At 43.9% G+C, this 26,417-nt stretch overlaps 2 protein-coding genes across 3 annotated transcripts in view; one reads left to right on the top strand and one right to left on the bottom strand.

Moving 5' to 3' along the window:
• The window catches only part of LOC147630697 (uncharacterized), a 48,799-nt gene extending 29,796 nt beyond the window's left edge, over positions 1-19,003 (top strand). The window contains exons 2-9 of one of the 2 annotated variants that reach the window (XM_086810655.1): positions 9,892-9,956; positions 10,174-10,243; positions 16,941-17,018; positions 17,587-17,662; positions 17,830-17,903; positions 18,062-18,132; positions 18,248-18,343; positions 18,428-19,003. In XM_086810655.1, coding sequence (XP_086666781.1) covers positions 9,892-9,956; positions 10,174-10,243; positions 16,941-17,018; positions 17,587-17,662; positions 17,830-17,903; positions 18,062-18,132; positions 18,248-18,326 — 513 coding nt within the window. In that variant the 3' untranslated portion in view covers positions 18,327-18,343; positions 18,428-19,003. The remainder of the gene's footprint in view (positions 1-9,891; positions 9,957-10,173; positions 10,244-16,940; positions 17,019-17,586; positions 17,663-17,829; positions 17,904-18,061; positions 18,133-18,247; positions 18,344-18,427) is intronic. The other variant, XM_086810656.1, reaches the window with a different exon arrangement.
• Positions 6,713-7,645, bottom strand: LOC147630698 (uncharacterized). The gene is made up of 2 exons (XM_086810035.1): positions 7,570-7,645; positions 6,713-7,448 (listed from the first exon to the last, which is right to left on the bottom strand). Exons 1-2 carry the CDS (start codon positions 7,606-7,608, stop codon positions 7,020-7,022), a joined length of 468 nt encoding a protein of 155 aa, XP_086666161.1. The 5' UTR covers positions 7,609-7,645; the 3' UTR covers positions 6,713-7,019.
• Positions 19,004-26,417: the final 7,414 nt, after the last annotated feature.

The raw sequence follows: 26,417 nt of genomic DNA, 5'->3' as shown, positions 1-26,417 counted from the left end.
GAATCATATCACACCTCAAAAGAGGTGATGTAACTCGCCCGAAAAGCGTTGGTGGGCATACAACACTTATTGACTATCAACACGATGAAACATTTATAAATAGCACCATAGCCATAAAACATATCCACAATGATGAAAATGAAAATTGTGCACATGACACCACGTTGGGGTTGGAATGCTCCCCTCCCTTTAGGAGTATTTTATTCTTGAGAGAAAGACCATCATGTACAAGCTTTGAGGGTCTTCTTTCTCCTTTTTGCGGAAACGACCAGATCCATCCAAGTATTGAGCAAGATAGAATGCCCATAAAACCATGTAATATACAAAAGGCAGCTTCTACCGGATCTTCCCACTAACAAGCCTCCATCATGCCTTCATCATGCATAAAATGAAAAGATTATACCTTTCCAATAGCCAATAACCAGTCCAAAACATTTCAGCCCTGAAAATAAGAGATTTTGTCGTGCCATAGAAGAGGAGATGCGTCAAACACAATCCCCATGCCAAGGTCTTCAAGCTGTCCACTTCTAACGCGTTTTGGAGAGGATATGTATGTAAAAACAGCCCATGAGGTGATAGCTCAAGTGGTGAAGGTGTTTGCCTAGGACCAAGAGGTCCTAGGTTCAAAACCCGAGTGTCTCCATAAACAAGAATGAGAGAAGCAAAGTACCATGGACAGCTAGTATGCAGCCATGGAACACCCAAGAAGCCTCCTAAAATGAAAAGAGAGTGCTCCAATTTATAGTTTTGAGGTTTCAATGTCTAGAATGGAAACAATAAGCTCCAAATGACAAGTGTAAGGTGAAATGACAAGTGTAGAGACACTTGTCGTGTTCCAGATGCCACATGTCCCATTGTAGATGCCACATGTTCTTATTTGAGTGTAGAGACACTTGTCCTGTTCCAGATGCCACATGTCCCATTGTAGATGCCACATGTTCTTATTTGTAAGGTGATTCTTCCATAACCTTCTATGCTAAAAATATCCCAATTGGTGAAGAATTTGACTAAGGTGCATTAGTAAGTCTTGATCCTTGCCAAAATTTGAAGGTTTTGATTTGAACGGAATTCACGTCACAGTGCCAAAAATGGCAAGTGTCCTAGATTCTAGGAATCCACCAATATATGTGCATAAAAGTACTGGATGATCCCCCATTCTCAAAACTTGTACAGAACTATTGAGCCGTATTAGAGATATGAGTGCAAAGACCGGGTGTGAGCCCGCCTACTTCCAGATGATGGGGTGCAAGTGTAGAACTCGTCTTCTTAGCCAACTGAGGAGAAACGGCATCCTCAGAGCTGCCCATATCAAAGAGAACAATGAATAGTTGTCCCTTTGCTATGTAAGCATGAACGAGGGCTTTTTTTTGCTCGCCAACCTCACCCTCCAGCTTATCGTCAAATATCATTGTGGGTACTGCGTTTAAGGTGGGTAAGAGTTGGAGAGCGTTGGTGGCTGATGTAGGAGGTGTAGATGCAGTTGTGTCGGTCTTGGATGCTTGTACAACGTGCCACTTGGTACAGTCTTTCTTTCCATGCTCCACTGTGTGGTAGAAGAAACATCTGTTCTTCCCCTTATACCGCGTTTGCTCTTCTGGTTGGAGATATCCACTAGTGATGCCCTCCTTGGTCTTTTCCTCCGGTGTTTTCTTAGGCGTGAAGTTTTTATCCTTCTTGCCTCTTGAGGTGCTTTGGGATTCTTTCTTATTGCCTTTGCTATTCTGAGCTCTCTCTCCCCTGAGATGATGACTGTTGGGTGGTGGATGACTATTGTTGAGGTTTGGAGCTAGCCTGGATTTGCTTGGGCTTACCTTCGTTCAGCATCATTTCTTGATTTGGAGCAAGAGTGAGAGCCCTGTCATAGGACTGTGGCTCAAAATTATGTACAGTAAACCTAATGTTAGTATCTAGACCTCTAATAAACTGTTTCAACTTATCCTCCTTGGATATACCCAAATGCTGTGTTGACGTGATAACTTTATTAGAGTATGTAGCACAGGTGACCTATTTTGGGAGAGTGTAAAACTCATCCTCAAGGTTGGTCATGTACTGAGGAGGTAGAAACCGTTGCTTTAGGTCGAACACAAAGGTGTCCCATACATACTGCGAAGTCCGTGTGAGCAGGTCTACCAATGATGCCACTAGATGACTGTCAGAAAATGCAGCGGAAATGATATCCAAACTTGAGTAGACAAGAGCAAGTAGACTGCAGAAAATAATCAGCACAAGAAACACAGAGAGATGTGTGTAAACTCTTCTCTATACACAAGATCCCGGAGATAACTGAATGAGAAAGTGGAGGAGGATGGGGGGCAATATATACAAGCCCATGAGGGCAGTCGGCCAGCACTAAAAAGTGCCCACGACTAGGTAAATGTCCACGACTGCTGAAAATAGCAGTCGGCCAGCATCTGATGTCCTACGCCTGTGCAGAACCAGTCGGCCAGCACTCAGACAGCCCACGACTGATACAGATGCAGTCGGCCAGCTTCAGAGTGCTTGCAGTTCTCCATCCCAAAGGCCTCAAGCAACTCATGAACATACCGCTGCTGAGAGACGAAAAACCCCCTCTGGGTCTGCCAGATCTCCAATCCCAAGAAGAAGTGGAGTAAGCCTAAGTCGGTCATCTCAAACTCCTTTGACAAGGCAGCCTTCGTCACTCCAATGTGCTCCACATGACCGCCGGTGAGAATGAGATCATCCACATAAAGGATGATGAGTGTGACCATGACGCGTTCTCGAAAGAGATACAGGTTCGGATCTGCAACCGATCTCTGGAATCCAGTCCGAATAAAGAAGGAATCAATCTTCTGATTCCAAGCCCTCGGAGCCTGCTTAAGACCATACAAGGCCTTACGTAACCTGTAAACCATCCCTTCCGATCCTGGAACAATAAAGCCTGGAGGTTGCTCAACGTACACCTCCTCCTACAGGTCACCATTAAGGAACGCTGATTTTACATCCATCTGGTACACGGGCCACCTCTGAGAAGAAGCAAGGGCAAGAACAGTCCGAATCGTGGTCATCCGCGCTGTCGGTGCAAAGGTATCCTCATAGTCGATGCCTGGCCGCTGAGCATAACCCTTAGCCACGAGCCTGGCTTTGTGTTTGTCCACCGACCCATCAGCCGCGTACTTGGTCTTAAAGACCCATTTGACACCAATGACTGACCGCTTCGACGGCCTCGGTACCAAGTCCCAAGTGTTGTTCTTCTCGATGGCGTCAAGTTCCACCTGCATGGCTTCCCTCCAAGTATCCTGTGAAAGGGCTTCCTTTACGGAAGTGGGCTCTTTATCCCGCATGATACGAGACATAAGAGCATAGTTCACCTGAAGAAGCTCCGCCGTGTTGCTTTTATCTCGAACTCGATGTGATCTTCGAGGGCCGTCCTCTGTGGTCCACTCGGAGGGTAGCTCCGTGACACCTGACTCCCGAAGGGTGTCCATCAACCACCTAGGTACTCGAACAGATCGTGGAGCCTCCTGTGGTCGCGGGGGCTCAACTCCAGCTGCGGGCTCAACCTCCTGTGATGACTGAGGTGGATCAACTGGAGTGATAGACTGGGAATCATCATCAGACTCTGGATCTCCAAGAAGTGGCGGCTCCTCGACAGTGGATGCTGGAACATGCTCGTCAAAAACCACATCACGGCTGACAACAATCTCGTTCCTCTCTGGATCATACAACCTGTATCCCTTGGAAAGAGAGTTATACCCCACAAATACCAGCTTGCGGGACTTGGAGTCAAGCTTCCCCCTCTGCTTCTTCGGAATATGTACATACGCGTCACTCCCAAAGACACGGAAGTGTGAGACATCGGGTTTCCTGCCAAAATATGCCTCAAATGGAGTCATATGGGGTACAGAAGTCGTCGGAGAGCGGTTAATGGTATGGACAGCTGTTGCCACAGCCTCACCCCAAAGTGGACGAGGAAGATCACGATGCTCCAGCATAGTCCTCGCCATCTCCACCACAGTCCTGTTCTTACGTTCAACAACTCCATTCTCCGAAGGCGATCCGGTATTGGCCAATTCCCTCTTGATGCCATGATCTGCACAAAACCGAAAGAATACAGTCGAGGAGAATTCCCCTCCTTTGTCAGCCCTGAGAGTCTTGACCTGAAATCCAGACTCTTTCTCCACCATCACGTGCCAATCCTTGAACCGAGCAAAAGCCTGGTCCTTCTGTGAAAGAAAGTAGACCCACGTGAATCTGGTACAATCATCAACAAGCAGCATGAAGTAGAGAGATCCTCCCAAGGATGGTATCTGCTGTGGTCCACACAAGTCAGTGTGAATCAACTCCAAAGGTTTCGAAGCCCGCCTGGAAGCCTGGAAGCCTGCTTCGGAAAGGATTCCCTGTGCTGCTTACCACGTATGCAAGAACTGCAGCGTCCTTGCCTACTACCAACATCTGGCAAGGCGCGCCGCAAAGCATCCACATTTAAGTGGCCAAAACGAAAGTGCCACAAATCTCCGACCTGAGAGCCTGTCAGTGAGGAGAGTGCAGAGAGCTTGTAGATGCCGTTCTCCACACCGCCTTCCCAAACAACTTTACCTGTCTCACGGTCCCTTAGAGCAACTGAATGTTCCTCAAATTCCACCCGAAAGCCAGTCTTGCATACCTCATGCACTGACAAAAGATGAAAGCCCAGAGCAGGGACATAAAGAACACGGGAAGCATGCTTGCCCCCCTTGTCGTCGGGAATGATCTCCATCCAGCCCTCACTATGTATCGGAATAGTGGAGTTATCGCCAATAAAGATACGACTTGACTGCCGTTTCAGATCCAGGAAGAAGTCACGGGATGGAGTCATGTGCCTGGAAGCACCACTATCGAGAATCCATTCCCGAGTATCCTTTGCGGTGAAGCCAACTGCCTCCTCGCTCGAAGACGATGAATCATCGGAGTCCACCATCTCCAAGTGCACAAATGCCGGAGTCTTCGCAGCTGAGGCTGAGGAATCAGCACTCTTCCCTGTCCGCTTAGGGCACTTCCTCCAGTAGTGGCCTTTCTCGCCACAATCATTACACGATCTTTCGGCCTTCAGCTTCTCTCGTTCTGGATCAGGCTTCTTCTCGGAGGACTTATCTGGTGAAGCCTTCCCTTTGCCCTTGTTGGTATTACGGCCTTTCGACCCGTTGGCCAGTTAAGGCCTCCAAACCTCCGCCTTGAGGAGGGTTCGTGAAACGTTCCTCCTGGTCCAGGACCATTGGCACAAGCTCCTCCCACGTAATGGTGCTGAGCCTGCCACTCGTGATCAACGAGGAATAGAAAGCGGAATACTGACCAGGCAAGTGGGAAAGTAACGTGATGGCCATATCTTCGGACGATATCTCTTTCCCAGCTTGAAGGACTTCCTGCTGAAGGGCCTGCAGCTTGTTAATGTGTTCCCGCATCGTCGAAGACTTTGCAGGGTTCATAACCCGCATCTGCACTTCCAAGGATATCCGCTTCATGGGTGACACCCTGTTGTACAAAGAAGCCAAGTGCTCCCATATGCCTCTCGCCAGCGTCATGTGCTTCACATGGTTGATCACCTGTGGTGTGCAATTGAGGAATATAAACGACCGGACCCTGGCGTTGACACGGTCCCACATTTGTGCCTGTGCCTCTCTGTCCTTCCTCGTCGATAATAACTCCCCTTCCTCAGCTTCCGGCCTTGGCACCCCTTTGATAATAAAATCAGCAAGATCATATGACTCCAAAACTGACTCCATCATGACCTTCCAGATGCCATAATTGGACCCGTCCAACTGACGATCCACTGGGAACGTGGGGAGAGTCGGAATCTTCACGTGCTTCTCTGCCATCTCGAGTAAATCCGCCATCTCGGAGAGTAACCTGAAAGGGTGGGTGGGTGGGAAAAATCTGAAAATCAGAAAATATCCAAGTGGCTGTCCAGCCCCTTTGCCCGCCTTACTCTTGCACCTTCACTTCCCGTTCAGCCCGAAACAGTCCACCGATCAGCAACCTGTTGCTCCCCCTCTTGCTCAGAAAAACGCCCAAGATCTCCTAGAGCCTAGGGCTCTGATACCATGTTAGAATATGCAGCGGAAATGATATCCAAACTTGGGTAGACAAGAGCAAGTAGACTGCAGAAAATAATCAGCACAAGAAACACAGAGAGATGTGTGTAAACTCTTCTCTATACACAAGATCCCGGAGATAACTGAATGAGAAAGTGGAGGAGGATGGGGGGCAATATATACAAGCCCATGAGGGCAGTCGGCCAGCACTAAAAAGTGCCCACGACTAGGTAAATGTCCACGACTGCTGAAAATAGCAGTCGGCCAGCATCTGATGCCCTACGCCTGTGCAGAACCAGTCGGCCAGCACTCAGACAGCCCACGACTGATACAGATGCAGTCGGCCAGCTTCAGAGTGCTCCTGGCATCAACTGGCAGCCCTCCAGCCACTAGAAAAAAATGGGAAAAATAGGGAAAAAATACGGGGAGTGTGGAAAAATGATATACGGGCGGGCACACCCACAACAGAGGCCATGGTGTATACAAATAGACAGGAGATGACTTCTAACAATGACCGCTTCGCCGGAAAGGTGCGGTGTTGCTTGGTGGACTTGATCTCGAGGATTTGAAAGCTTGTCCAATGGAAAATATGCTACAAACTGGTGAATGAATTGCATTACTACATCATAATTACACTTACGGAAGTTCGGTTGAGCTCATATGATGGTGGTGGTTGGCATAGTTGTCACGGTACGAAAATACGATACCGTACGGTACGATACCGTACGGGAATATTCGGTACGATATGAAATTTTGGGATACGGTACGATAAAATACGGTTTTTTAAATTAAAGAACACCTACAAACATAGACATTTTCAATTTGGAAGGGTAGAGTCTAGAGAAGTTGTTTCAAACCAAAATATCATTAAAAACAACTAAACAAGTTTGAAGTGACAAACAAAAGTACATAAGTATAGAGGTGCGATGCGATCATGCGCGCTAGGCGCGAGTACAAAAAGAGAGGCTAGAGCCAAGGCCCAAGGAGAGACTAGACAAAGGCATCACTATCAGAGCTCTCGCTGAAATCATCCTCATGAGAAGAGGACACATCAGTGGCCTCGCCGAAGTCGCCATCGCTAAGAAGGTTGCCCTCATCATCGAACTCGGGCTCTCTAAGCTCATGTGAGAAGCCAAAGGGAGCATCCTCATCTGCAAGAGCGAGTGTGGAGCTACCCGATCCACGCCGCACATAGGTATGCACTATGTCCCTGGGAGCACCACGAACCGTGCATCCACGGCTTCCTACTTGCACTCCTCTGCCACTACCTCCACGCCCACGACGAGTGCGAGTAGGTCGTCGATCAAATGACTCGAGCTCTCGATAGATCTCTGCATAGATCCTCTCCTCCTCCTCATCCTGCACTTTGTTTACACTCTGAAGAGTGTCCCCTGTGAGCTTGAATGTATCCACATTCACCTACATTGTACAATGATCAAGTGACAAGCAATGTATTAGAATTTGGTTCCAAATTTCAATAAACATTGAAGTTTGAAATTTGAATGCTTATAACTTATAACTTATAAGTTGTAACTTATACCTGTCTCGCTGATTCCATCTTTTGCATTGCGCGCAGCATGCGCAAGTTAGCGCGGCAATACACTAGCCGCTCTAACTGTTGCGTGCTCAAGCGATTACGTAACTTGAGTCTTGACTCTTGAGAGAGTGAGGCTTGAGTCTTGACTCTTGAGAGAGAGAAAGCCTAAAGGCTTGAGAGAGAGAGAGAGGCTTGAGAGAGGGCCTATGGGGGAGAGAGTGGCTTGAAAGTTGAGAGTTGAGAGAGAGAGAGAGAGAGGGGGGGGGGCTTGATGGTCACTTGAGCAAGACTCAAGAGAGGGGGGGGCTTGATGGCTTGAGTAATGAGCATTGAGAGGCTAGAGCTTTGAGAGAGGCTTAGGGGGTGGGCATTTTATAAGGGCCAAGGCCATGTAGCATGGGCCATGGCCAATGGGCACATGGGCCACAAGTGCCATGCCCAAAACGGCCAGCAAACGGCTACAAACAGCCACGAAAACGCGCAGTCGGCGGCGGCGCAACGGACAGAAACGGCCACGAAAACGCGCAGTCGGCGGCGGCGCAACGGACAGAAACGGGCAAATCTGGCATATCGTACCGTACGATATCGTACGGTATCGTACGGTATCGTACCGTACGATTCGTACGTACGATTCCAGTCGTACGCGTACGAGAAACAACCCTGGTGGTTGGGGTGGTGGAGGAACTCGCTCCTTGGCGTGCGAGTGTAGGAAGAAGAGACAGCACATTCGCATGCATAGTGGCTATTAACTGCTGGTTTTGGAGTTGCATAGTGTCACATTCAAGTCTTTTCTCGGGTAGCTTGGTCTACCCGTCTTTGGTCTTCTTTAGCCCTGCGTTTAGCGTCCTCGGCCCTTCGTTCATCCTCACATTGAGCTTCTTTGGCCCGTTGTTCTTCCACCTTTTTGGCACCTTCTTTTTGCCTTTGTTGCTTCATGAGAAGGAATAAATTATCCAATTTTGAGAGCTCTTTTTTCAGCTGTTGCTTTTGCTTTTTCAGCTGCTTCTTTGGCCTTTTCAGGCGCCGCCTCAGCTTTTTTTTTTCTTTGGCCACTTCTTCTTCTTTGGCCTCTATTTGTTGCCTTACCAATTTGTTTCGCTCCAAGAGTAATTTGATGAAGTCTTCATTGCTTTGCGGAAGTGTTTTTGTAGAGGTTGTCTTCCTTGTAGATTTCTCCTTCCATATCTTCCTTGTAGCTTTTTGACGATGTTAGTCATGAACTCTATGGTCAAGTGGAGACGCCCATGCGATCATTGCTTTCATATAGGAATGTGGGCGATGCCATTATTTCAATTCCATATGTGAAGTATGCAGATCGCGTTAGTATTTGTGTGTGGATACACCTTTTATTTATATCATTTTCCAAGATTAATATGTTTAATCAGCTATGTGCGCTGGTATGATATAATAGTTAGGATTAATGTGTTTAATTGGCTGTGTGCGTTGACTAATATTTTATTTTGGTGTAGGTGATGATTATTTTCAAGCTTTCATGGTTTATGCTATTTTGTTGAATTGTTTACGTAAGGTTTTGGTGTTCAATTTGTGCAAAGTCTACATTCTATTAATTTGTGTGTTTGAGTTTGAGTAAATCTTCTCCAAGTGTCATAAGATCCTGATAGACGATGTCTCTCCTGACATTGTGGATGCTTGGGTGGTTTTTCTTGACTGTAGTTTTACCATTCACGGAATGCTCTCACTTTAGGGTAGCCAAGTTGGGTTACAACGTGGAGCTCTGATACCAATGCAATAGGTTGATCGTGAGTTTATGCAATTTCACTTCGAGAGAGATGTGAAGAGAGAGAGAGAAAATAGACAGTCGACACAGTATTGGGTCCCAATTACCCACTGAAGTGCCCCTCCTTGCAAGCAGGAGTATTTGCTTATATTTTTTTGGAGAACTTTGTACAATGAATATGAATGATGACTGAGGACTGCCAAAGGCAATGGCAAAGTAGACCAAACGCAGGATGATCCAGATGATGTCCAAGCTCCTTTGAATAGCTCTTCAATGACCACTATGCAAACCCAAAACTGAGGGATGCACATATGCTGGCTGAATGCTGAAGAATCTCTTCACGGAGGCCTTGGGAATTGTAGCACAATAAAGTGCTAAATGCTTAGTGTAGGTGCAAGAAGCTTGAGGCTTTTGATGATTTGATTTATGTTGAATACTAGGCGCCTGCTTTTATATGGACATATGCTGCTGGTTGGCCTATTTCTACTGTTGTCAGCTTGTTTTTATGGACAAAAAATGCCTTTTCACAGCATTAAATGTAGCGCAGGATTCCATTGTTGTCCCTTATGCTTGGCTGATGTGGACAGGTGTTGGCCGACTCGATGTTTGTAGACATCTTATGTTGTCGGCCTGTTGTTGAAGGCTGCCGACTGTATCCTATGGCCATGTTGCCTACCATGCCTCATGGGCATGGGCTGGCCCATAGGCATGCTTCACATACAACTACTTGTCTACACTTCTATATGCTTGCTAATGCAAGGACTAAATTGAGGTTGACCTCTACATGAATCTAACTGATGGATTCTCCAAGTGGGTAAGAGAACTAGCACATGCAAACTCTCTATGGCTGTGGAGACTGACCTACATAGCTTGTGCTTGACATGTCCCAGACTGGGGCTCACAGTGGGGTCACGGCATACCACAAATATTCCTAAAAAGGTAAATCCTATTGTATACATGTTGCATTGATGTAGAGCTAGTGTGTCACATAGCACTCCAGTGTAGGGTGCATGTGACATTGTATGCGTTTCTTCTATTATTTCAAATGAATAAAATCAGATGACGTTGGGAAAGTTTTTAGAGCATCTGGCTGGAAATTGGGGTTCCTTGAAAAACAAAGCATTTACAATAAATAAAATTAATGTTCACTTTTAATCAAGCATTGCTACTACCTATACAAAAATGCAGCACTTTGGAATTCACTACATCTCGATGCCATTAAAAGAAACTGAATATTTCGGAAGAATAATTCTTTTCTTTTCAAGGAAAGAATGTTTCTTAATATCTACATTTTCAATGATCTACCTTGACTGTGTACTATTCTATGGCATGGCTTAATGACTTGGCGCTGGAAATGACTTGGCGCTGGCACATGTTTGTGTTCTCAAAACGCTTGAGAGGTCGCTGCAGTCATTCCGTTTGGATGTTCTGACAACTATGCTTTGAGGCGTTAACTGTTCCTTCCTTGGACATATCCGTGCCCTTTTGGTGTTGGTGTTGTGTCCCTAACTCGAAACCTTCCCAAGTCTCGAGGGTCATTGCCACACAAACTGCCTCTAAAAGACTCCAGGGGTTCTGCACGGGAACAAACATGTGTATTGGTTTCAAGTCATCCTTGAATCTATCCACCTGCTCATTTGGCTTGAGACTTTTAGAGCATGAGAGCCAGGAAGCTATCTGGTTATTGTGGGTAGCGATTTGGTTATTTGAGCCATGTAGCTATCTCGTGATGGAGCCACGCAGCTATGTGATTCTGGAGCCAGGTCGTGAGCATATCAGCCAAGGCTGCCATGTACCTGTCCATGGCCATCAAGAAATAAAGCTGAAAGTTGAAAAAAAGAAGCCAAGGGTACATAAAAGAAAACTTTTCCCAATCTTGACTTTACTGGCCTGACTCCACATGCTGATCCCTGATTGGGCAACCAATACAAATGAAATGCTAAACAAGAAAAATCATGCACAAACCCTAAACTTTTTACCAAATTTAAGACTACTGACAAGCTGTGAGTGTTTAACGTAATACTTATCTCTATATTACTTTGTGAGCAAATGCTCCACGTTACAGAAGATTGTTTCACAAATACTCCAAACCTAAGACAAAGGTGACCCATTGCAGAAAGACGCCCAAGTTGGTGAAATTCAGACGCTTCCCCCAAATTTTTGTTGGAATTAGGGTTGCAGGAATGCACACACAACTTCAAGAAGATGAGGAAGCTTGAGCACAACACAGTAGTGTATTATGAGTGCCAAAAATGAAAGATAACAAGCCCTAGAAGATAATGGGCGTATATACAATGCACGGGGGAAAAAACCTCCTAGTGAGGGAAAAAGTGCCCCGGCGGTCCTAAGTGTGTTCACACACATCACTACTATAATATGGTAACAAATCCCCCCTGGAGTGATGCGGTGAACAAGAGCTAGCACTCATGTATAGGGAAGTGTCTAGCTATGTGGACGAATCCACAAAAGGGAGTAAGCCCAAAGCTTTGCGAAAAGCTTCGAACTTCTCACGAGGCAGAGCCTTTGTGAAAAGGTCTGCAAGGTTATCCTGTGTTGGCACATAAGCCAAACTGATCTCTCCTGCAGAGAGTCTCTCCCTGACATAATGGTAGTGCACCTCAATGTGCTTCGTACGAGCATGGAACACTGGGTTCCGCGCAACTGCCAATGCGCTCTGACTGTCAGTGAAGATGGTGGTGGCAGATGGCTGCCCAACACCCAAATCAGCCATAAGGCGTCTGAGCCACACACACTCAACCGTAGCTGTGAAAGCTGCCCTGTACTCAGCTTCACAACTAGAAGTGGCCACAGTAGGCTGCTTCTTGCTCAACCATGATATGCATGAGCTTCCAAGCATGAAGCAAAAACCACTCGTGGACACGCGTGTGTCATAACAACCAGCCCAGTCAGAATCTGAAAAAGCATGTAAATCTGGCGACAATGATCCCCCCTTGGGATAAAACAACCCAAGATGCCGAGTACCACTCAAATAGCGAAAGATACGCTTCACTGCCTGCCAATGCTTAATGCCTGGGCTATGCATAAATCTGCTCACCTGTGAGACTGCAAACTGAATGTCTGGCCTCGTTATGCATACATAAATGAGGCAACCAACAGCTGTCTGATAGAGTGTGACATCAAAGTGATCTCCAGCATCATGAAGACTCAACTTCAAACCTGTCTCCATTGGAGTAGCAATAGGCTTGCAGTCTTCAAGGCCAAATCTCCGCAACAATGTTTCAATATACTTTGTCTGACACAAAGCAATACCTCCATCACACTGCTTAAATTGTATCCCCAAATAATGATGCAAATGCCCCAAATCTGACATCTCAAAAGAGGCATTCAAATCAGCCTTAAAATCAGCAATATGACTCTCATTTGGTCCTGTGAGCAGCATGTCATCGACATAGAGAGCAATGATTAGATGTACACCATCCACACGTTTAGCATACAAAGTGCTTTCTGTTGGACTATTCTGAAACCCATGTGCAGTCAAATATGCATGTATTTTTTCATACCAAGCTCGTGGAGCTTGCTTTAAACCATATAAAGCCTTTTTTAACCTGCACACTTTGTTTTCCTGCCCTCTTTGAACAAAACCACGAGGCTGCGATACATACACCTCCTCATGCAAATCTCCATTTAAGAACGCAGTCTTTATGTCCAGCTGATGTACATTCCAACCATTATGAGCTGCTAATGCACAGATGCTACGAACAGTGGTCATACGACATGTGGGAGCAAAAGTCTCATCAAAATCAATGCCCTTCTCTTGAGCATAACCTTTTGCAACAAGCCTAGCCTTATGGCGATCCACTGTGCCATCAGGCTTACGCTTCAATTTGTATACCCACTTAGTGCCAATGGCCTTCTTGCCAGGGGGCAAGTCACATAAGGACCATGTACCATTCTTCATAATAGCATCGTATTCTGCTTGCATAGCAGCCATCCAATTTTCTGAACTTTGTGCCTCATCAAATGAAACAGGCTCACTTTCATCGCACAGACTAGAAACAGCCAATGCATAACAATCTGACGCATAAGAGGCACCATGAGAGCCAGAACGAGTGCGACTAGACAAAGGGGCATCCAACTTGCTGTCACGCAAAGTCTGCACCAGCCATCTAGGCATGTTTCTAGAGCCCTCAATCTCTTGTCTCTCATCCTCAAGTGCATCATGCACATCTGCATCAGATATAGGCTGATCTGTGCCATCATTTAAAACCTGCATAGGCTGAAAAACTGCCTCATGAGGTATTGCACTTGACTGTGCACCACTGAAAAGAGGCAACAATGTATCATAGACATCACGTGAGCTGATATCTGTCTCCTTAGTACATGAAACCAAGGGCTGAACTGCATCTTCCACAAATACAACATCACGGCTAACCAAAATGCGCTTTGTCTGTGGATGATACAAACGATAGCCTTTGCTCTCAGCACTATATCCAACAAAAATACATTTGACAGCTTTGTCATCCAATTTTCTGCGATGTTGCACAGGCACTAATGCATATGCCAGGCAACCAAAAACACGTAAATGGCCAACAGATGGCTTGCGGCCATGCCAAGCCTCATATGGAGTGACAACCTGTAATGCTTTGGTGGGACACCTGTTTAGTACATAAGTGGCACACATGACAGCCTCAAGCCAAAAACCATGTGGTAGACTTTGACTCTTAACCATACATCTTGCCATTTCCATGAGAGACCTGTTTTTTCTCTCAGCCACACCATTTTGCTGTGGTGTATACGGCACTGTACATTGGTGTTTTATCCCACGCTCAGCCAGAAATGCATTAAATTCTGAAGACATATACTCCCCCCCTCGATCTGAACGGAGGGTGCCCATCTTACTTTCTGACACATTTTCAGCCATAACCAAAAACTGTTTGAAGCACAAAAACACTTCGGACTTTGCCTTCAAAGGATATACCCATGCATGCCTGGTAAAATCATCAATGAAAGTCACGAAGTAAAGGTAGTTTCCAAATGATGGAGTTTGCATGGGACCACAAACATCACTGTGAACAAGCTGCAATCTGCGTTCAGCTCTCACTGATCCATCTTTGGGAAAGGAAGCACGCTGCATTTTACCCAATATGCACCCCTCACAAACATGCTTGACAGGTGCCTCAAGCTTAGGCAAAGAAGACACCATTTCAGATTTCTGCAGGCGCAGCAAACTTGCAAAATTCAGATGACCAAAACGTGCATGCCACAGTTTTGCATTTGAAATAGCCTGCGTATCCATAATAGCACATGCTGAATCCTCTACACATTTGCCATCCATATTGAGCTTATACAGCCCTCGACATAGTGAACCAGATGCTACAATGATGTCACCACAAGAGAGATCATGAACAGTACATCTGTCATCCACAAATTTTATAACCAAACCTGTTTTGGCAAATGCGGAGACTGACAGCAGATTCTTTTTGATCCCTGGCACATACAATGCATCAAAAAGTGTAAAGGTGTTGCCATTTGCAACATTCAGCACAATCTGTCCAACTCCTTCAACGGGATAAGAGGAGTTATTGGCACAAGTGACAGTATTCCCTGTGGGAGCAGACTCAAGGAAGGTGAATAAACTGCGCTGCGAGGTGATATGCTTAGTGGCACCACTGTCAAAGTACCATACATCTGAATCTACTGCAGACATACATGTGTCATGCAAAGATGGGTCATAACTGCACTGCGCATTGAATGCCCATTCTGTATCTAGCACAACATTAGCAGATTCATTGTTAGAAGGAGAGGCATCTGCAACAACAGCCATACCAGCCTCTTTCTTCTTAGCCTCTTTCGCAGCCAGCTTAGGACACGCTTTGATGACATGATCATTTCCCTTACAGTACTTGCAAAATGTCTTCTGTTTGTCACCCTTCTTCTCATCTTTGTCTTCCTTCTTTGGTTGCGCAGCATTTGCAGATTTCTGCTTACTAGAAGAAAAGCCAGCTTTACCTTTCCCGCTTCTCTGACTAGCAACAAAAGCTTGATCTGCGACACGCATAATATTCCTGTTTTGCCTTGACTGGTCTTCTTGCAGCAAAACAGAAACTAACTCCTCAAATGATAAGGCATTGGGATTGCCTTTCATCATCAAGCGAAGAGTGGAAGCAAAACCCTGATAAGAATCTGGTAAACCATTCAAAACAGTCTGCACAAGTGAACTGTCTGACAGGATTTCATCTGCAGAAATGAGCTGCTCTTTGAAATCCTTGATCTTTGTCAAAAAGCTATCCATTGAATCACCTTCGTTCATATGCTCACTCTCCAACTGTTTTCGGAGATAAGCAACACGAGCCTCATTTCTTGCCTGATACAATGTGGCAAGTACATCCCAAGCATCCTTAGAAGTCCTGCAGGAGCGAATATGTGGGATAATGGTACGTTTGACAGACAGCGCAATCAAGGCATGAGCCTGCGCATCTCTACCATCCCAACGAATCTGCTCTGCTGAAAGTGGTGGTTCTCGAACAGCTGCTACAGCACTTGTGCCTGCACCATCATCAACAGTACCTGTTTCTGATGTGTTTGCAGCATTCCCAGCCACAATAGGACGTGCATCAATACCCTGCACAATGTTCCATAACCCCTTTGCTACCAATACATGTCGCATCATATATGCCCACAATGGATAGTTGGTGCCATCCAACTTATCCTCAGCAGCCAACATGCGGAATACATCATTGTTGTCAGCCATGGCCAATGACTGTACTAGTAGATGTAAATGCTATCTGTAAGAGGAAAACCTGTATAAAAACGACCTGTGCTATGTAGCACAGCCCAAAACAGACGAATGGGCACCTGTCCTGCAGATTTTAATCTTGACAGAAAATCTGCACAGCAGGACGATTTTGCCTGCGCAGTACTTGGAATGCAAAAACGGAGGGCGAAATGAACTCAGATCAAAATTCTGAAATGACCGAGCCCTACGGGCTCTCCCACGGCATATACTAACCTGCAGACGCTCGTGAAACCTCGTCGCAATCGGAGGAGATGAAGCGGCAGGTGCCGGTGATGCTGCCCGGGAGGAGGAAGCCTGCTCTGATACCAATTGTTGGAATTAGGGTTGCAGGAATGCACACACAACTTCAAGAAGATGAGGAAGCTTGAGCACAACACAGTAGTGTATTATGAGTGCCAAAAATGAAAGATAACAAGCCCTAGAAGATAATGGGCGTATATACAATGCACGGGGGAAAAAACCTCCTAGTGAGGGAAAAAGTGCCCCGGCGGTCCTAAGTGTGTTCACACACATCACTACTATAATATGGTAACAATTTTGGCTCAGCAGCAGGTTGACCAGCAGGTGGCCAGCAAATGGCACTATGGGGCCCTAAACATAGGACCCTCTATCCCTTGGGCAGCTTATGTTGATGGATGTCAAAAACATCAAAAAGCTGAGTTTTTTTTTAAAAAAAAGTTCCAGTGTAATTTTGTATATATATATATATTTTATTTTTTTATCTTTTGGCTTCATTAGGGACACCTTTAGCATCATGTTCTAAAGTTCTGCGAGTAGCTTGCTGTAAGATGTATGCACGTGTTTCTTATAACTAAAGGACTAGACTGTGGAAACCAATATGATCTGGTATTAATTCACATTTTACATATGTATGACCAGGACTTTTACAAGGTGCTGGAAGTTAACTATGATGCCACTGACGAATCGATAAGAACAAACTATTTGCGACTTGCACTGGTCTCTCTCTCTCTCTCTCTCTCTCTCACACACACACACACACACACACACACGCACACACACACGCACACAGCCTATGTTACCATTTGCATTCTTCCTCAAACGGAAACGTGTGTGTGCATATTCCTCTCTCTCTCTCTCTCTCCCCACGACTTATGGTGTGAGACTGGATGATGGAGTGGTGGGCCAGAGTCCCAACAAACATGCACACATTGTTCTCTTGATGTACGGGAGATGGAGCAACATGCTCTCTTGGAATGCCCAGCCTATGTTACCATTTGCACACGTTTCCGTTTGAGGAAGAATGCAAAATTCACACCTTCCTCTCACAGAAGGGGAAAAGCACTGCTTTGTCTGCCTTCATTTGAGATACTGCGCCACCGAAAGACACTTTGTCTCGAACCCTTCTTTGTATATGCATGCAATGCCTTTGCATAGGGCTCATAGGCTGTATTCAGCCTCAGTAGACGGTAGATGGTAACATGATCTCTCTCTCTCTCTCTCTCTCATGCATGTGCAAAATGTAGAAAATATTCTCATGGTTGGATGTTTATTTGTGTAATACCAGAAGTGGCATCCAGATAAACACAAGGGAGAGGATTATGCAACTGTAAGGTTTCAGGAAATTAGTGAGGCATATAGAGGTACTCTTGAGGTGAATAAATACAATATAGTTTTGTTTTAATGTTTATATGTATGCTTCCCTTTAGCTGCAACTTAGGATTTCATGGGCCTGATCTCCCTTTCTTGTTGTGAGTTCTTTAATTGAGGCATTGAGTTTTCTCTCTGTCTCGTTTATATTGCTGAGCAGTATTAAGCGATCCCATCAAGCGCTTTGACTATGATATGGGAGGAGATGTCGATGTCCAGCAGTACACAATAATCGTAAGAGCTATTTTTTCTCCTAACAAACTTTTTTTGCGAACATGCAGTTAGTTAATGTGTATGGATTTGCAGAGCTATATAGAGGTTTTTAATTGTGGCAAAGAACTTTTAATCTTAGGGCATGGAAATTTGTTAATTTTTTGTCAATGATTCAATAGGAGTACCTCAACCGATTCAAGGGACTGATATTGACTTGCAATGGACTTGGAATTGAAACTGGACCCCAATGGTAGGGGTAACACTTGTTGAGCGCCTACATAGGGCTACTGCTTGTCTGGGCACGTTGGGTGCCTATGCTATTTGGGATTTCAGCTGCCTATCTGAAGATTTACATACTCTTGCAGGGCACCTCATTCACTACAAGTAGGCTGTGATCCACAACGAGCAACCCTTGAGACTTACAGGTTATGGGCTGGGAAGTGAACAGAATTATGCATCAGGTATCTTTAATCGTTCACAGGTTTGTATCTAATGGTGGGTCATCTTTTGCTAGTCACATTGAAATATCTATTTTCTTTGCTTAGTGTAGCTACAAGAAAGCCTGGTGCGGGCGTGAGAATTGCCGACACACACCACATGATGACTGTAGGAATATCAACTTGCCAAATATGTGTTGGAGATCTAATCCTAATGATGGTAAGGGTAGTGCTTCTTCTGCCTAGCTTTATCATGGAGAAAATTTTCAGCAACACATGTAATACCTTGCGGAAGGTCTCCAGGGTGCCGTATTTGGCTTTCCAGCTTCATTAACTTAATATGATCACGGAGCATTGCCTATTGATGTTATGAGAAAGTCACAGTAGTACACACGTTTGATAGGGCGGAATGCTTGATGGGAAGGTTTGTCTCAAGCATGCAGATACCCCAGTCAATTAGGTGGAGTATGTAGTACTTTAAGACTAAGAAATGTTTGAACAAGTTTTGTATTTTGTGCGAGTGAGAGAGAGAGAGATGGTAGATTGGCAACAGATCAAAGAGAGATCAAAGAGGTACTAGACCAAAAAGCAAATTGTGTATACAATCCACGATAGAAGAAGATGCTTAAAGCATCCTCTAAATGCTACTACAACAAACAAATGATAAATTAAATGGCCTTTAAATTAGAAAGTGCTAAAGTGACTTTGTGATCTACTGGTAAGTTTTGAACATATTTTCCTTTGCCAAGCTCACAAGAGCTCTTTGTTCCCTTATGATATCCACCTCTCAACATGTCTCTATATGCAATGTATGCATGATGAAACATAGAAATATTCCATAGAAATTCTTAAAGCATGTGATAGGTGAATTTTTTCTAAGTATTTAGGCATTTCATGAAACCCCTCACATTTCAGTATGAGAAAGTGTTCTCTACATAGACTCATTCTCAATAGGAGCATGTCAATTTAAACCCATGTCATGTGGATGTAAAGCTACCAAAGCTCAATTCTAACAACTGCTTCAAAGTTGTGGTCATCTATCGTATCACATCAACAATATATTATTGTGTTGCATCTCATGCCCACAATATCAGCTTCTTGTAAACTATTTGTTTGGGCAACAAAACCAAGAAGTTGGATTTATTAAAACTACATGCTAGTCCATGCTAAATCATTTGGGTGTCTATTTTGGCACTATAACCTTTGGACAATGTCCTAGATTGTATTTTAGAAGCCTCACGTGTGGACCATTATGGAGATTATAGACTATTTAAGCATGTAGCTTATTTGAAAATGTGCCACATCTATCTAAGTTGTCCCTACACCAATTGGCCTCTTAGGCTACAATCCCATGTGGATATGGGGACGTTGGGTGCTTAGGTTGCTCGATTGTAGCTACTCTTCATGATGGGATCCATACAAACATGTTCTATCTAGTGTCAGACATTACAATATGAGGATGAAGCATTGATACATCCAACACTCCCCCCAATGGCCACTCGAAAGTAAACCTGTCCTTGTCCTTGAAAAGAGCCTTCTACATAACTATTTATTTTCTAGCAACACACCGTCTTGACCTCTTTGAATATGATGAGCTCAAGCACAAAGTGATTGTAAATCTCAATGTGTGGTGCAACTATGAAACATAGGGTTTTAAGCGATAAATATTTGGTTGTGGACGACTCCTACATCACTCCCATAACTTGTCGTATGTAATTCTCAAATGCTCCTCATTTCTAATTCTTCACATGATGGAAAGTAACTAGCAATATACTATGTCTTGCCAATGGGAGGGTTTCTTCTTGTTGATCCAAAAAAATATATCTCTTGGACCAAGATTGTTATTGATCACCTGGTTTTAAAATCACCCACCTAATTTGAGTCACAAAAGGCATTTAGGACTAAGTGTTTTGATCTAAGAAATACCTCTCTAACCAAGAAAAATCCATTACTTTGTTATTGAGCATTTGGTGTCCAAACCTCTTGCTTATCAAAGTATTGATTGCCTTGCATTTAACCATGCCAAATGCCTTACCAATATAATTATACTAAGAGTTGAAAACATTACTTGGCTTTGTTGAATCCCAACTCTCACACCATAATAAAGAAGCTCAAAATCAACCAAACTCGGGCGTCTACTATGTTCGTAAGATCTTTTTTTAGTCCTCTCTCAAGGTGACATCATCCACATAGTAAAAGATGATCATATACATGCCTTGCTTTTAAAAGATGCATAAAGTTGCATCTACAAGGCTATAATAGAGATTGATATTAAAAAAATAAGCATCAATTCATTGATAGCAATGTGTATGGGGTGGATTTTAGTGCTTCTTGCCCATTATTTACAAGCCTGAACGATGGAAAAGATGTGGAAAATGTATTTTGATAAACTTTGCACATTGGGATTCTCATCTCTCTCACGACGTTTTGGCTTGGAATACAAATGTTGAGCTTATACAAGTTGTTTCTTTAAATATCCTTGGCAATGACCTTTCCAATGCTATAATGAATGGCAATCTCATTCTTGTCAAAATGAACCTACAATATATGATCAATGATGGATGAGATAGAAAGGAGAATTCTCTTCATATCCACGATCCAAAGAATCTCTACAGAACCTTTTTTAGGCACGACGGGGATAGTATATATACCTTTGATAGGGCACTTTCGATTGTTCCCCCACTGCACCATAAGTTCATCTCCCACAAGCTTACGAGAGGAGAACCACTTCTTGAAATTGGTCATGTGCTTAGAAGCTCCACTATCAACAATGATCTAAGAACCATCTTGTACTATTACATTGGATGTTTTGCTACACACCTCAAAGGCCACAAGTAACTCTATTTTTGCAGCCTAACTAATTTATTACTTGGTTTTTTATTACCATTTTTTAAATTGCTGGCTCTTTCTTGCATGCTTTAGCTATGTGCCCTTGCCTATTGTAGTGAAGTCATTCAATTGTCTTGATTGAAGAGTTGGAATCATTATACTTTTCTTATTGGTGATAGTAGAGAAACCTTGGTTAATTTTGCATTGCTCATCTCAATCGACGGTGGCTAAAAACAAAACCTTCTTCCTTGGCTAAGCAAAAATGCAACAAGCCTAGGACTAAAGTTGAGAGAAAATCAAAACTTTAAGAAGGCAAGAGTGTAAAGGAAGAAGAAGATATTTGGCAAGTTCTTGAGTACTTCAAATCCTATGCCATTCTATATTGTCTTATTCAATTGGAAAAAAAAGAGAAGTGCTAGCAGAGAGCCACATAGGTACAAATGTTCAAATGTTCAAAGAAGAGCTCCAAAGGTCATTGGATTCATTTATGAAATTGAGTATCCTAATGGGTTTTGCTCATAGTGATCATTCAAAAACAAAGAGAGCATTGTGTACATGTCTGTCATTAGGGATATTTTGATATCTCATTTGGGAACTAAGTTTTTGAAAAAAAACCTTTAAAATTTTATCTTAATACTTGATATGGGTTTGTGCCAGGCTAGCTATGGCCAAGTAGCCCAACAACCACGTCTACCACATCTATAATAATCAGAACATGCCTCTTTTGTTGTGTGTACCATTAGGGACAAGCACACACATTGCAAGTAGGGTCCCCACCTTCTCAAGGAGCCCATTATGAAGCTTCTTCACCACCAAACTAATTTCATATTCCTCTTCGAGGAAGGAGAACATATAGAAGGGAAAAGAGCCAATGACAGTGACTACTTCAAACCTAAGAGAGACCCAAGGGATCCACAAGAGCACAATTACATCATGTCTCCGCCACATAATCCTGTAACCCCAAAGCTAGGCCAACATAAACATAGGAGGACAAGTGTGCCATCAAAACCGCACATTCTATCCAAATAGTGCAAGAAACTCCAAAGTTCCTTGAAACAAAGAGTTTTACGTAACCTTTCCCTCATGTTCCATCACATGGATGTGCATAAGACATGCTTAGGATGTCATTTGAAATGGAAAGGGGGGTTGCCACAAAAATATAGCACTTAAAGGCTCACATTTGGACAAAACAAGGCCAATTCACATATCAAGGGATGATACTAAATTTGATGGAAGTGGAGATCCCATTCAGTATTTAGAGAAGTTTGATAAAGTTTGTGAAGCCATGGGTAGGATTGATGATCCCACCAAGATCTGCTCATTTGGACTTTACCTTGAAAGCAAAGTAGGCCAGTGGTTTGGGTCACTAAACCCACTTGAAAAGGCCACAAACTTATAGATTTTTGATGAGGTCTTGAGACACACCTTCATTGTGGGATTCTCAGCCATAGTGGAGCCAAATGGATAGATGGAGCCCCATTGCTACTACACAGATCTATAAACTCAAGCAAGAAAAAAGGAGAGACCAAGTATCTCCATATAAGATGTAGCCCCCTGAAAAGACTAGATGAGTTATCCCAAATCGATCGATTCATGATAAATCTTACGATTAAGAGGCTTCATAACCATCTCTATAGGTCTAAAAACTACTACATAAGAGTCCTAGTAAATGATATGAGCATGGATGAGTTGGTAGAAAATTTAATCAACTGAATAGGCAAGTAGTGGGGCAGGGCTAGTCCCAAGGGAAAACCTTAAGGCCATCCCCAGGGAGATCCCTCATCAAGTCAGGTCGGGGACACCCACACTTATTTCCATGGAGAGACATGGTTTGGTGTGCAATTTTCCACCAAATACAAACAAGCATGGAGTGTTTGTTGCTAAGGCCAAGAGAGCCATAGTTCGTTGCACTTATTACCACCACCACTAAGGAACCATGATACAACCCATTGTTAGTAAGAAAACCTAACAAGGTGACTTGGCCATAATCCATGCTTCCGGTGCCAAAGCAACAAACACTAGCCCTACTAGCCATACCACATGCTCCTCAATTAGCACATAGTCACTACCTATTTATTAGAACCCCTTGCCGAGAGGTATGTACTGCCATCAATGCTATACCCACCTCTAGTATTACCACCCCAATCGGTTCCTCCTAATACTGTCCTTGCCCAACGGGGCTTTGAGAGTTCGGAGAGAACCTATAAGTCATATGAGCAATAATATGATTCATATGGATATCTAGAGCAACCCCCACCCGTTGAGTATGTCTCCTTATTTCGAAGCTATGGTGAGAGACTTCAATAACATGTAACGCATGCGACAAGGGCTTCCATTGTGTTGTCAAGTTTCCTTATAAAGAAATGGCACCAAGTACCCCAACTCCATCCCCAAAACAAGTTCCAAACCCCAATGTCATTCCTCATTATGAAGACACATATTACGAATGTGGATTTGAATATGCTTTCAAGGATTGCCCCAATAGAGTAATAATCACCCAGTGGTAGGAGCATTAATAACCACTTTAAGATAACTTGTTGAGTACATAAGGACTTGTTCATACAATGCCCCTTAATTCCATCACAATGCTCTAAGCCAAGACCAGGATAGTAGCCAAGCATTCAAAGGCCGCCAATAAGGCCAAGCTTCAACTTCGTAATAGCAAGCAGATAAAGGGCCTGAGGCATAAGCCCCACAAAGGCCATAGTCGCCCCTAAAAGGTTACTTAACAAGAGCCAGAGGTTTAAAAGAAGAAGATGTTGAAGAGAATGCAAAAATGTGATGCACAATCAATCGTTGAGGACAACGATATCATGACCATTAAAAGTGGTTTGGATGTGAGCTCCAAAGCTGCCTCCTTTATAGAGATAGCAAAAGCGACCTCCTTCTCAAACCGCCTCTTCCTGAAGAGAAGAAACCCACCAACTGCACCAACCTTCCAAAGGAATCTCAAAGAGTACCATAACCTTGTGTTGGAGAAAGAACAAATGAAACAAGCCCAAGAGCTTGTGAGGAAGGTACAGTTTGAGTTAGAGCCCATCCTTGAGCAAGTGGTTGAGTGTAGACCACTGACCCTACCCTGAGCATATCCTTGAATCTATCCCATATCCAATCATAGAATTAGTGAGGGAGCCTTAGAGCATGCCAAAGGCCTTGACCAAAACTATAACCATTCTTAAGAGGCTACTTCAAAGACCCAATTTTGGAGCCTCTTCCTCTATGCACAATCTAACTTGACCCCGAAACATTGCTAGATATAGTGAAGGATGATTTAGTGGGATGTGAAAGTTGTCTTTCCATGGGTCATCATAGTCACCATAACATTTTCTCCAAGGTGATGGGCGAGACTTGTTCATCAGTGCACATCCTTTAGCATCGGATTCACGTTTTGCCAACAACAACCATGGACACTCTTCCATAAAATCTTAGGACAAGGTTTGCTTGATTGGACACGGTGCTTAAATCACATCCATCTTCATGCTAGACACATTTGAAGAACTACTAGTAGGTGGAACCTACTCACCTTGAGGTTCTTAAAAAGACCACTTAACATAGAGGCTAGTTAGGACATTTTGTCTTAGGAGACATGGACCTAATTAGGCCACCCATCCCTCACACCATCTGTATCTACCATCACCACGATAAATAATTCTTAATCCATGCATGTTGGTTATTTTGAAGAAAAATTTAGCATAGCAACTAAACCTACATCTTGCAAGTTTTATGTGACCCCCACAGAGCAATGAAAGAGAGCACTATCCTCAACGAGAGCAGAGCCATTGATTATGTAATCAAGTGAGAAGAAGGACCATGGCATGCAAGCTCCCCCACGGGATGGTTACCGTACCCTTGGTGTGGATGAGGACACCCCAAACCTTTCAACATCCCAAGCCTTGCTATCTAATCACATGCCATCACCTCATGTAAAACCTAACACTTAACAATCCAGTCACCTTGCCATGTCGACCACCCCCTCAAACCATATCCAAAACCTCTCTGGTGAAAACAAAAATTACCCCCCAAATATCAACCTCAACGAGCCTTCTACCCAAGAGTACCCTAGCTAGCTCAAGAAGGTACAATGCCCAAGGAAAGACCTACCACCAATAGCCACCATTTGGCTAGAATCCTACCCATATGTAGAAAGTTGCCAAGCAAGAATCTCAAGCAAAGGAGTTTTATCCACAACTCAAGCCCTACTCAAGATATTACAAGCGCAAGGCTTCTATAATGAAAACCCTTTTGTTTGGGTCCCCAAAACCTCGAGGTCTGCACCCTAATCTCCAAAGTCAAAGAGACTCAACCAATGACCCTGAACCCCATTTTCAAGCCTAGGGTGACACTCTATTAGGTCTCAACTAAGTTGCTAGACACACAAGGCTTCTACAAAGAGAACCCCTACATTTAGGTTCAGAAGTTAAGAAAACTGCACCAAAAGCCTCTACACCTATGCCATCAAATGCTCAACCAAAAATTTCATGCCTTTCCACCGACACCAACCCCAAAGCTTAAGTAGGAATGGAGAGAAATGGCTATCACCTTGACTCATGTGTCTTCACCAACTTCAAAGAATTTCGAAGAGTAGTGAACACCAAGAAGTAAGAGGTAATACCAGGCCTGTGTGTAGTGCATTACCGAACTCCATTCTCATTAAAGAAGAGCCACACATGGTGTCAAACCCCAAAGAAATCCACACACACACACACTCCGGGATCACCACAGTCCCACAACACCCTCTTGTGCCATGCTGGAGAACCAACTCATCAGAGGACAAAACTTAAAGCAAAGCAGTGGTGATGTCAAAGCAGTGGTGATGTCAAAGCTTTTGTTGTGGATGGGCAAGCTCTTCTCCGTCTTTGCTCAATGTGTCCACATAGTAAAAAGGAAAAACCCCCCGTTGTACATATATAACATAGCACCTCCTATCAATTGTATAGGCACATATACCTAAGAATAATTAAAAACTTAAAAACCAAAACAAAAAGCAAACAAATAATAAAAAACCAAAATACACACATACGCACACTAGCACACACAATTCACACAGCAGTTAGTCAAAAAGGTAAAGGCAAAGCCTTTTCATGTGGCAACTATAAAGCAAAGGTTGAATCAACTCACTCTTCTGGCAAGGATGCCTGAGGGATGCCCATAAGGGGGGCGATAAGCCTAAGAAGAACGGAAAATGCAACTACTGTCAAAATCTAGGCCAATATATCAATGTTGTAGAAAAGGATGGATAGAGAAGAAGAAAGAGTCGAACATGGCTATG

This window comes from Cibotium barometz, chromosome 16 (assembly GCF_041138505.1).
Source record: "Cibotium barometz isolate CiBa-2024 chromosome 16, ASM4113850v1, whole genome shotgun sequence".
In the NCBI taxonomy this organism is placed as follows: Eukaryota; Viridiplantae; Streptophyta; class Polypodiopsida; order Cyatheales; family Cibotiaceae; genus Cibotium; species Cibotium barometz.
This window is presented reverse-complemented; position numbering and strand designations above follow the sequence as displayed.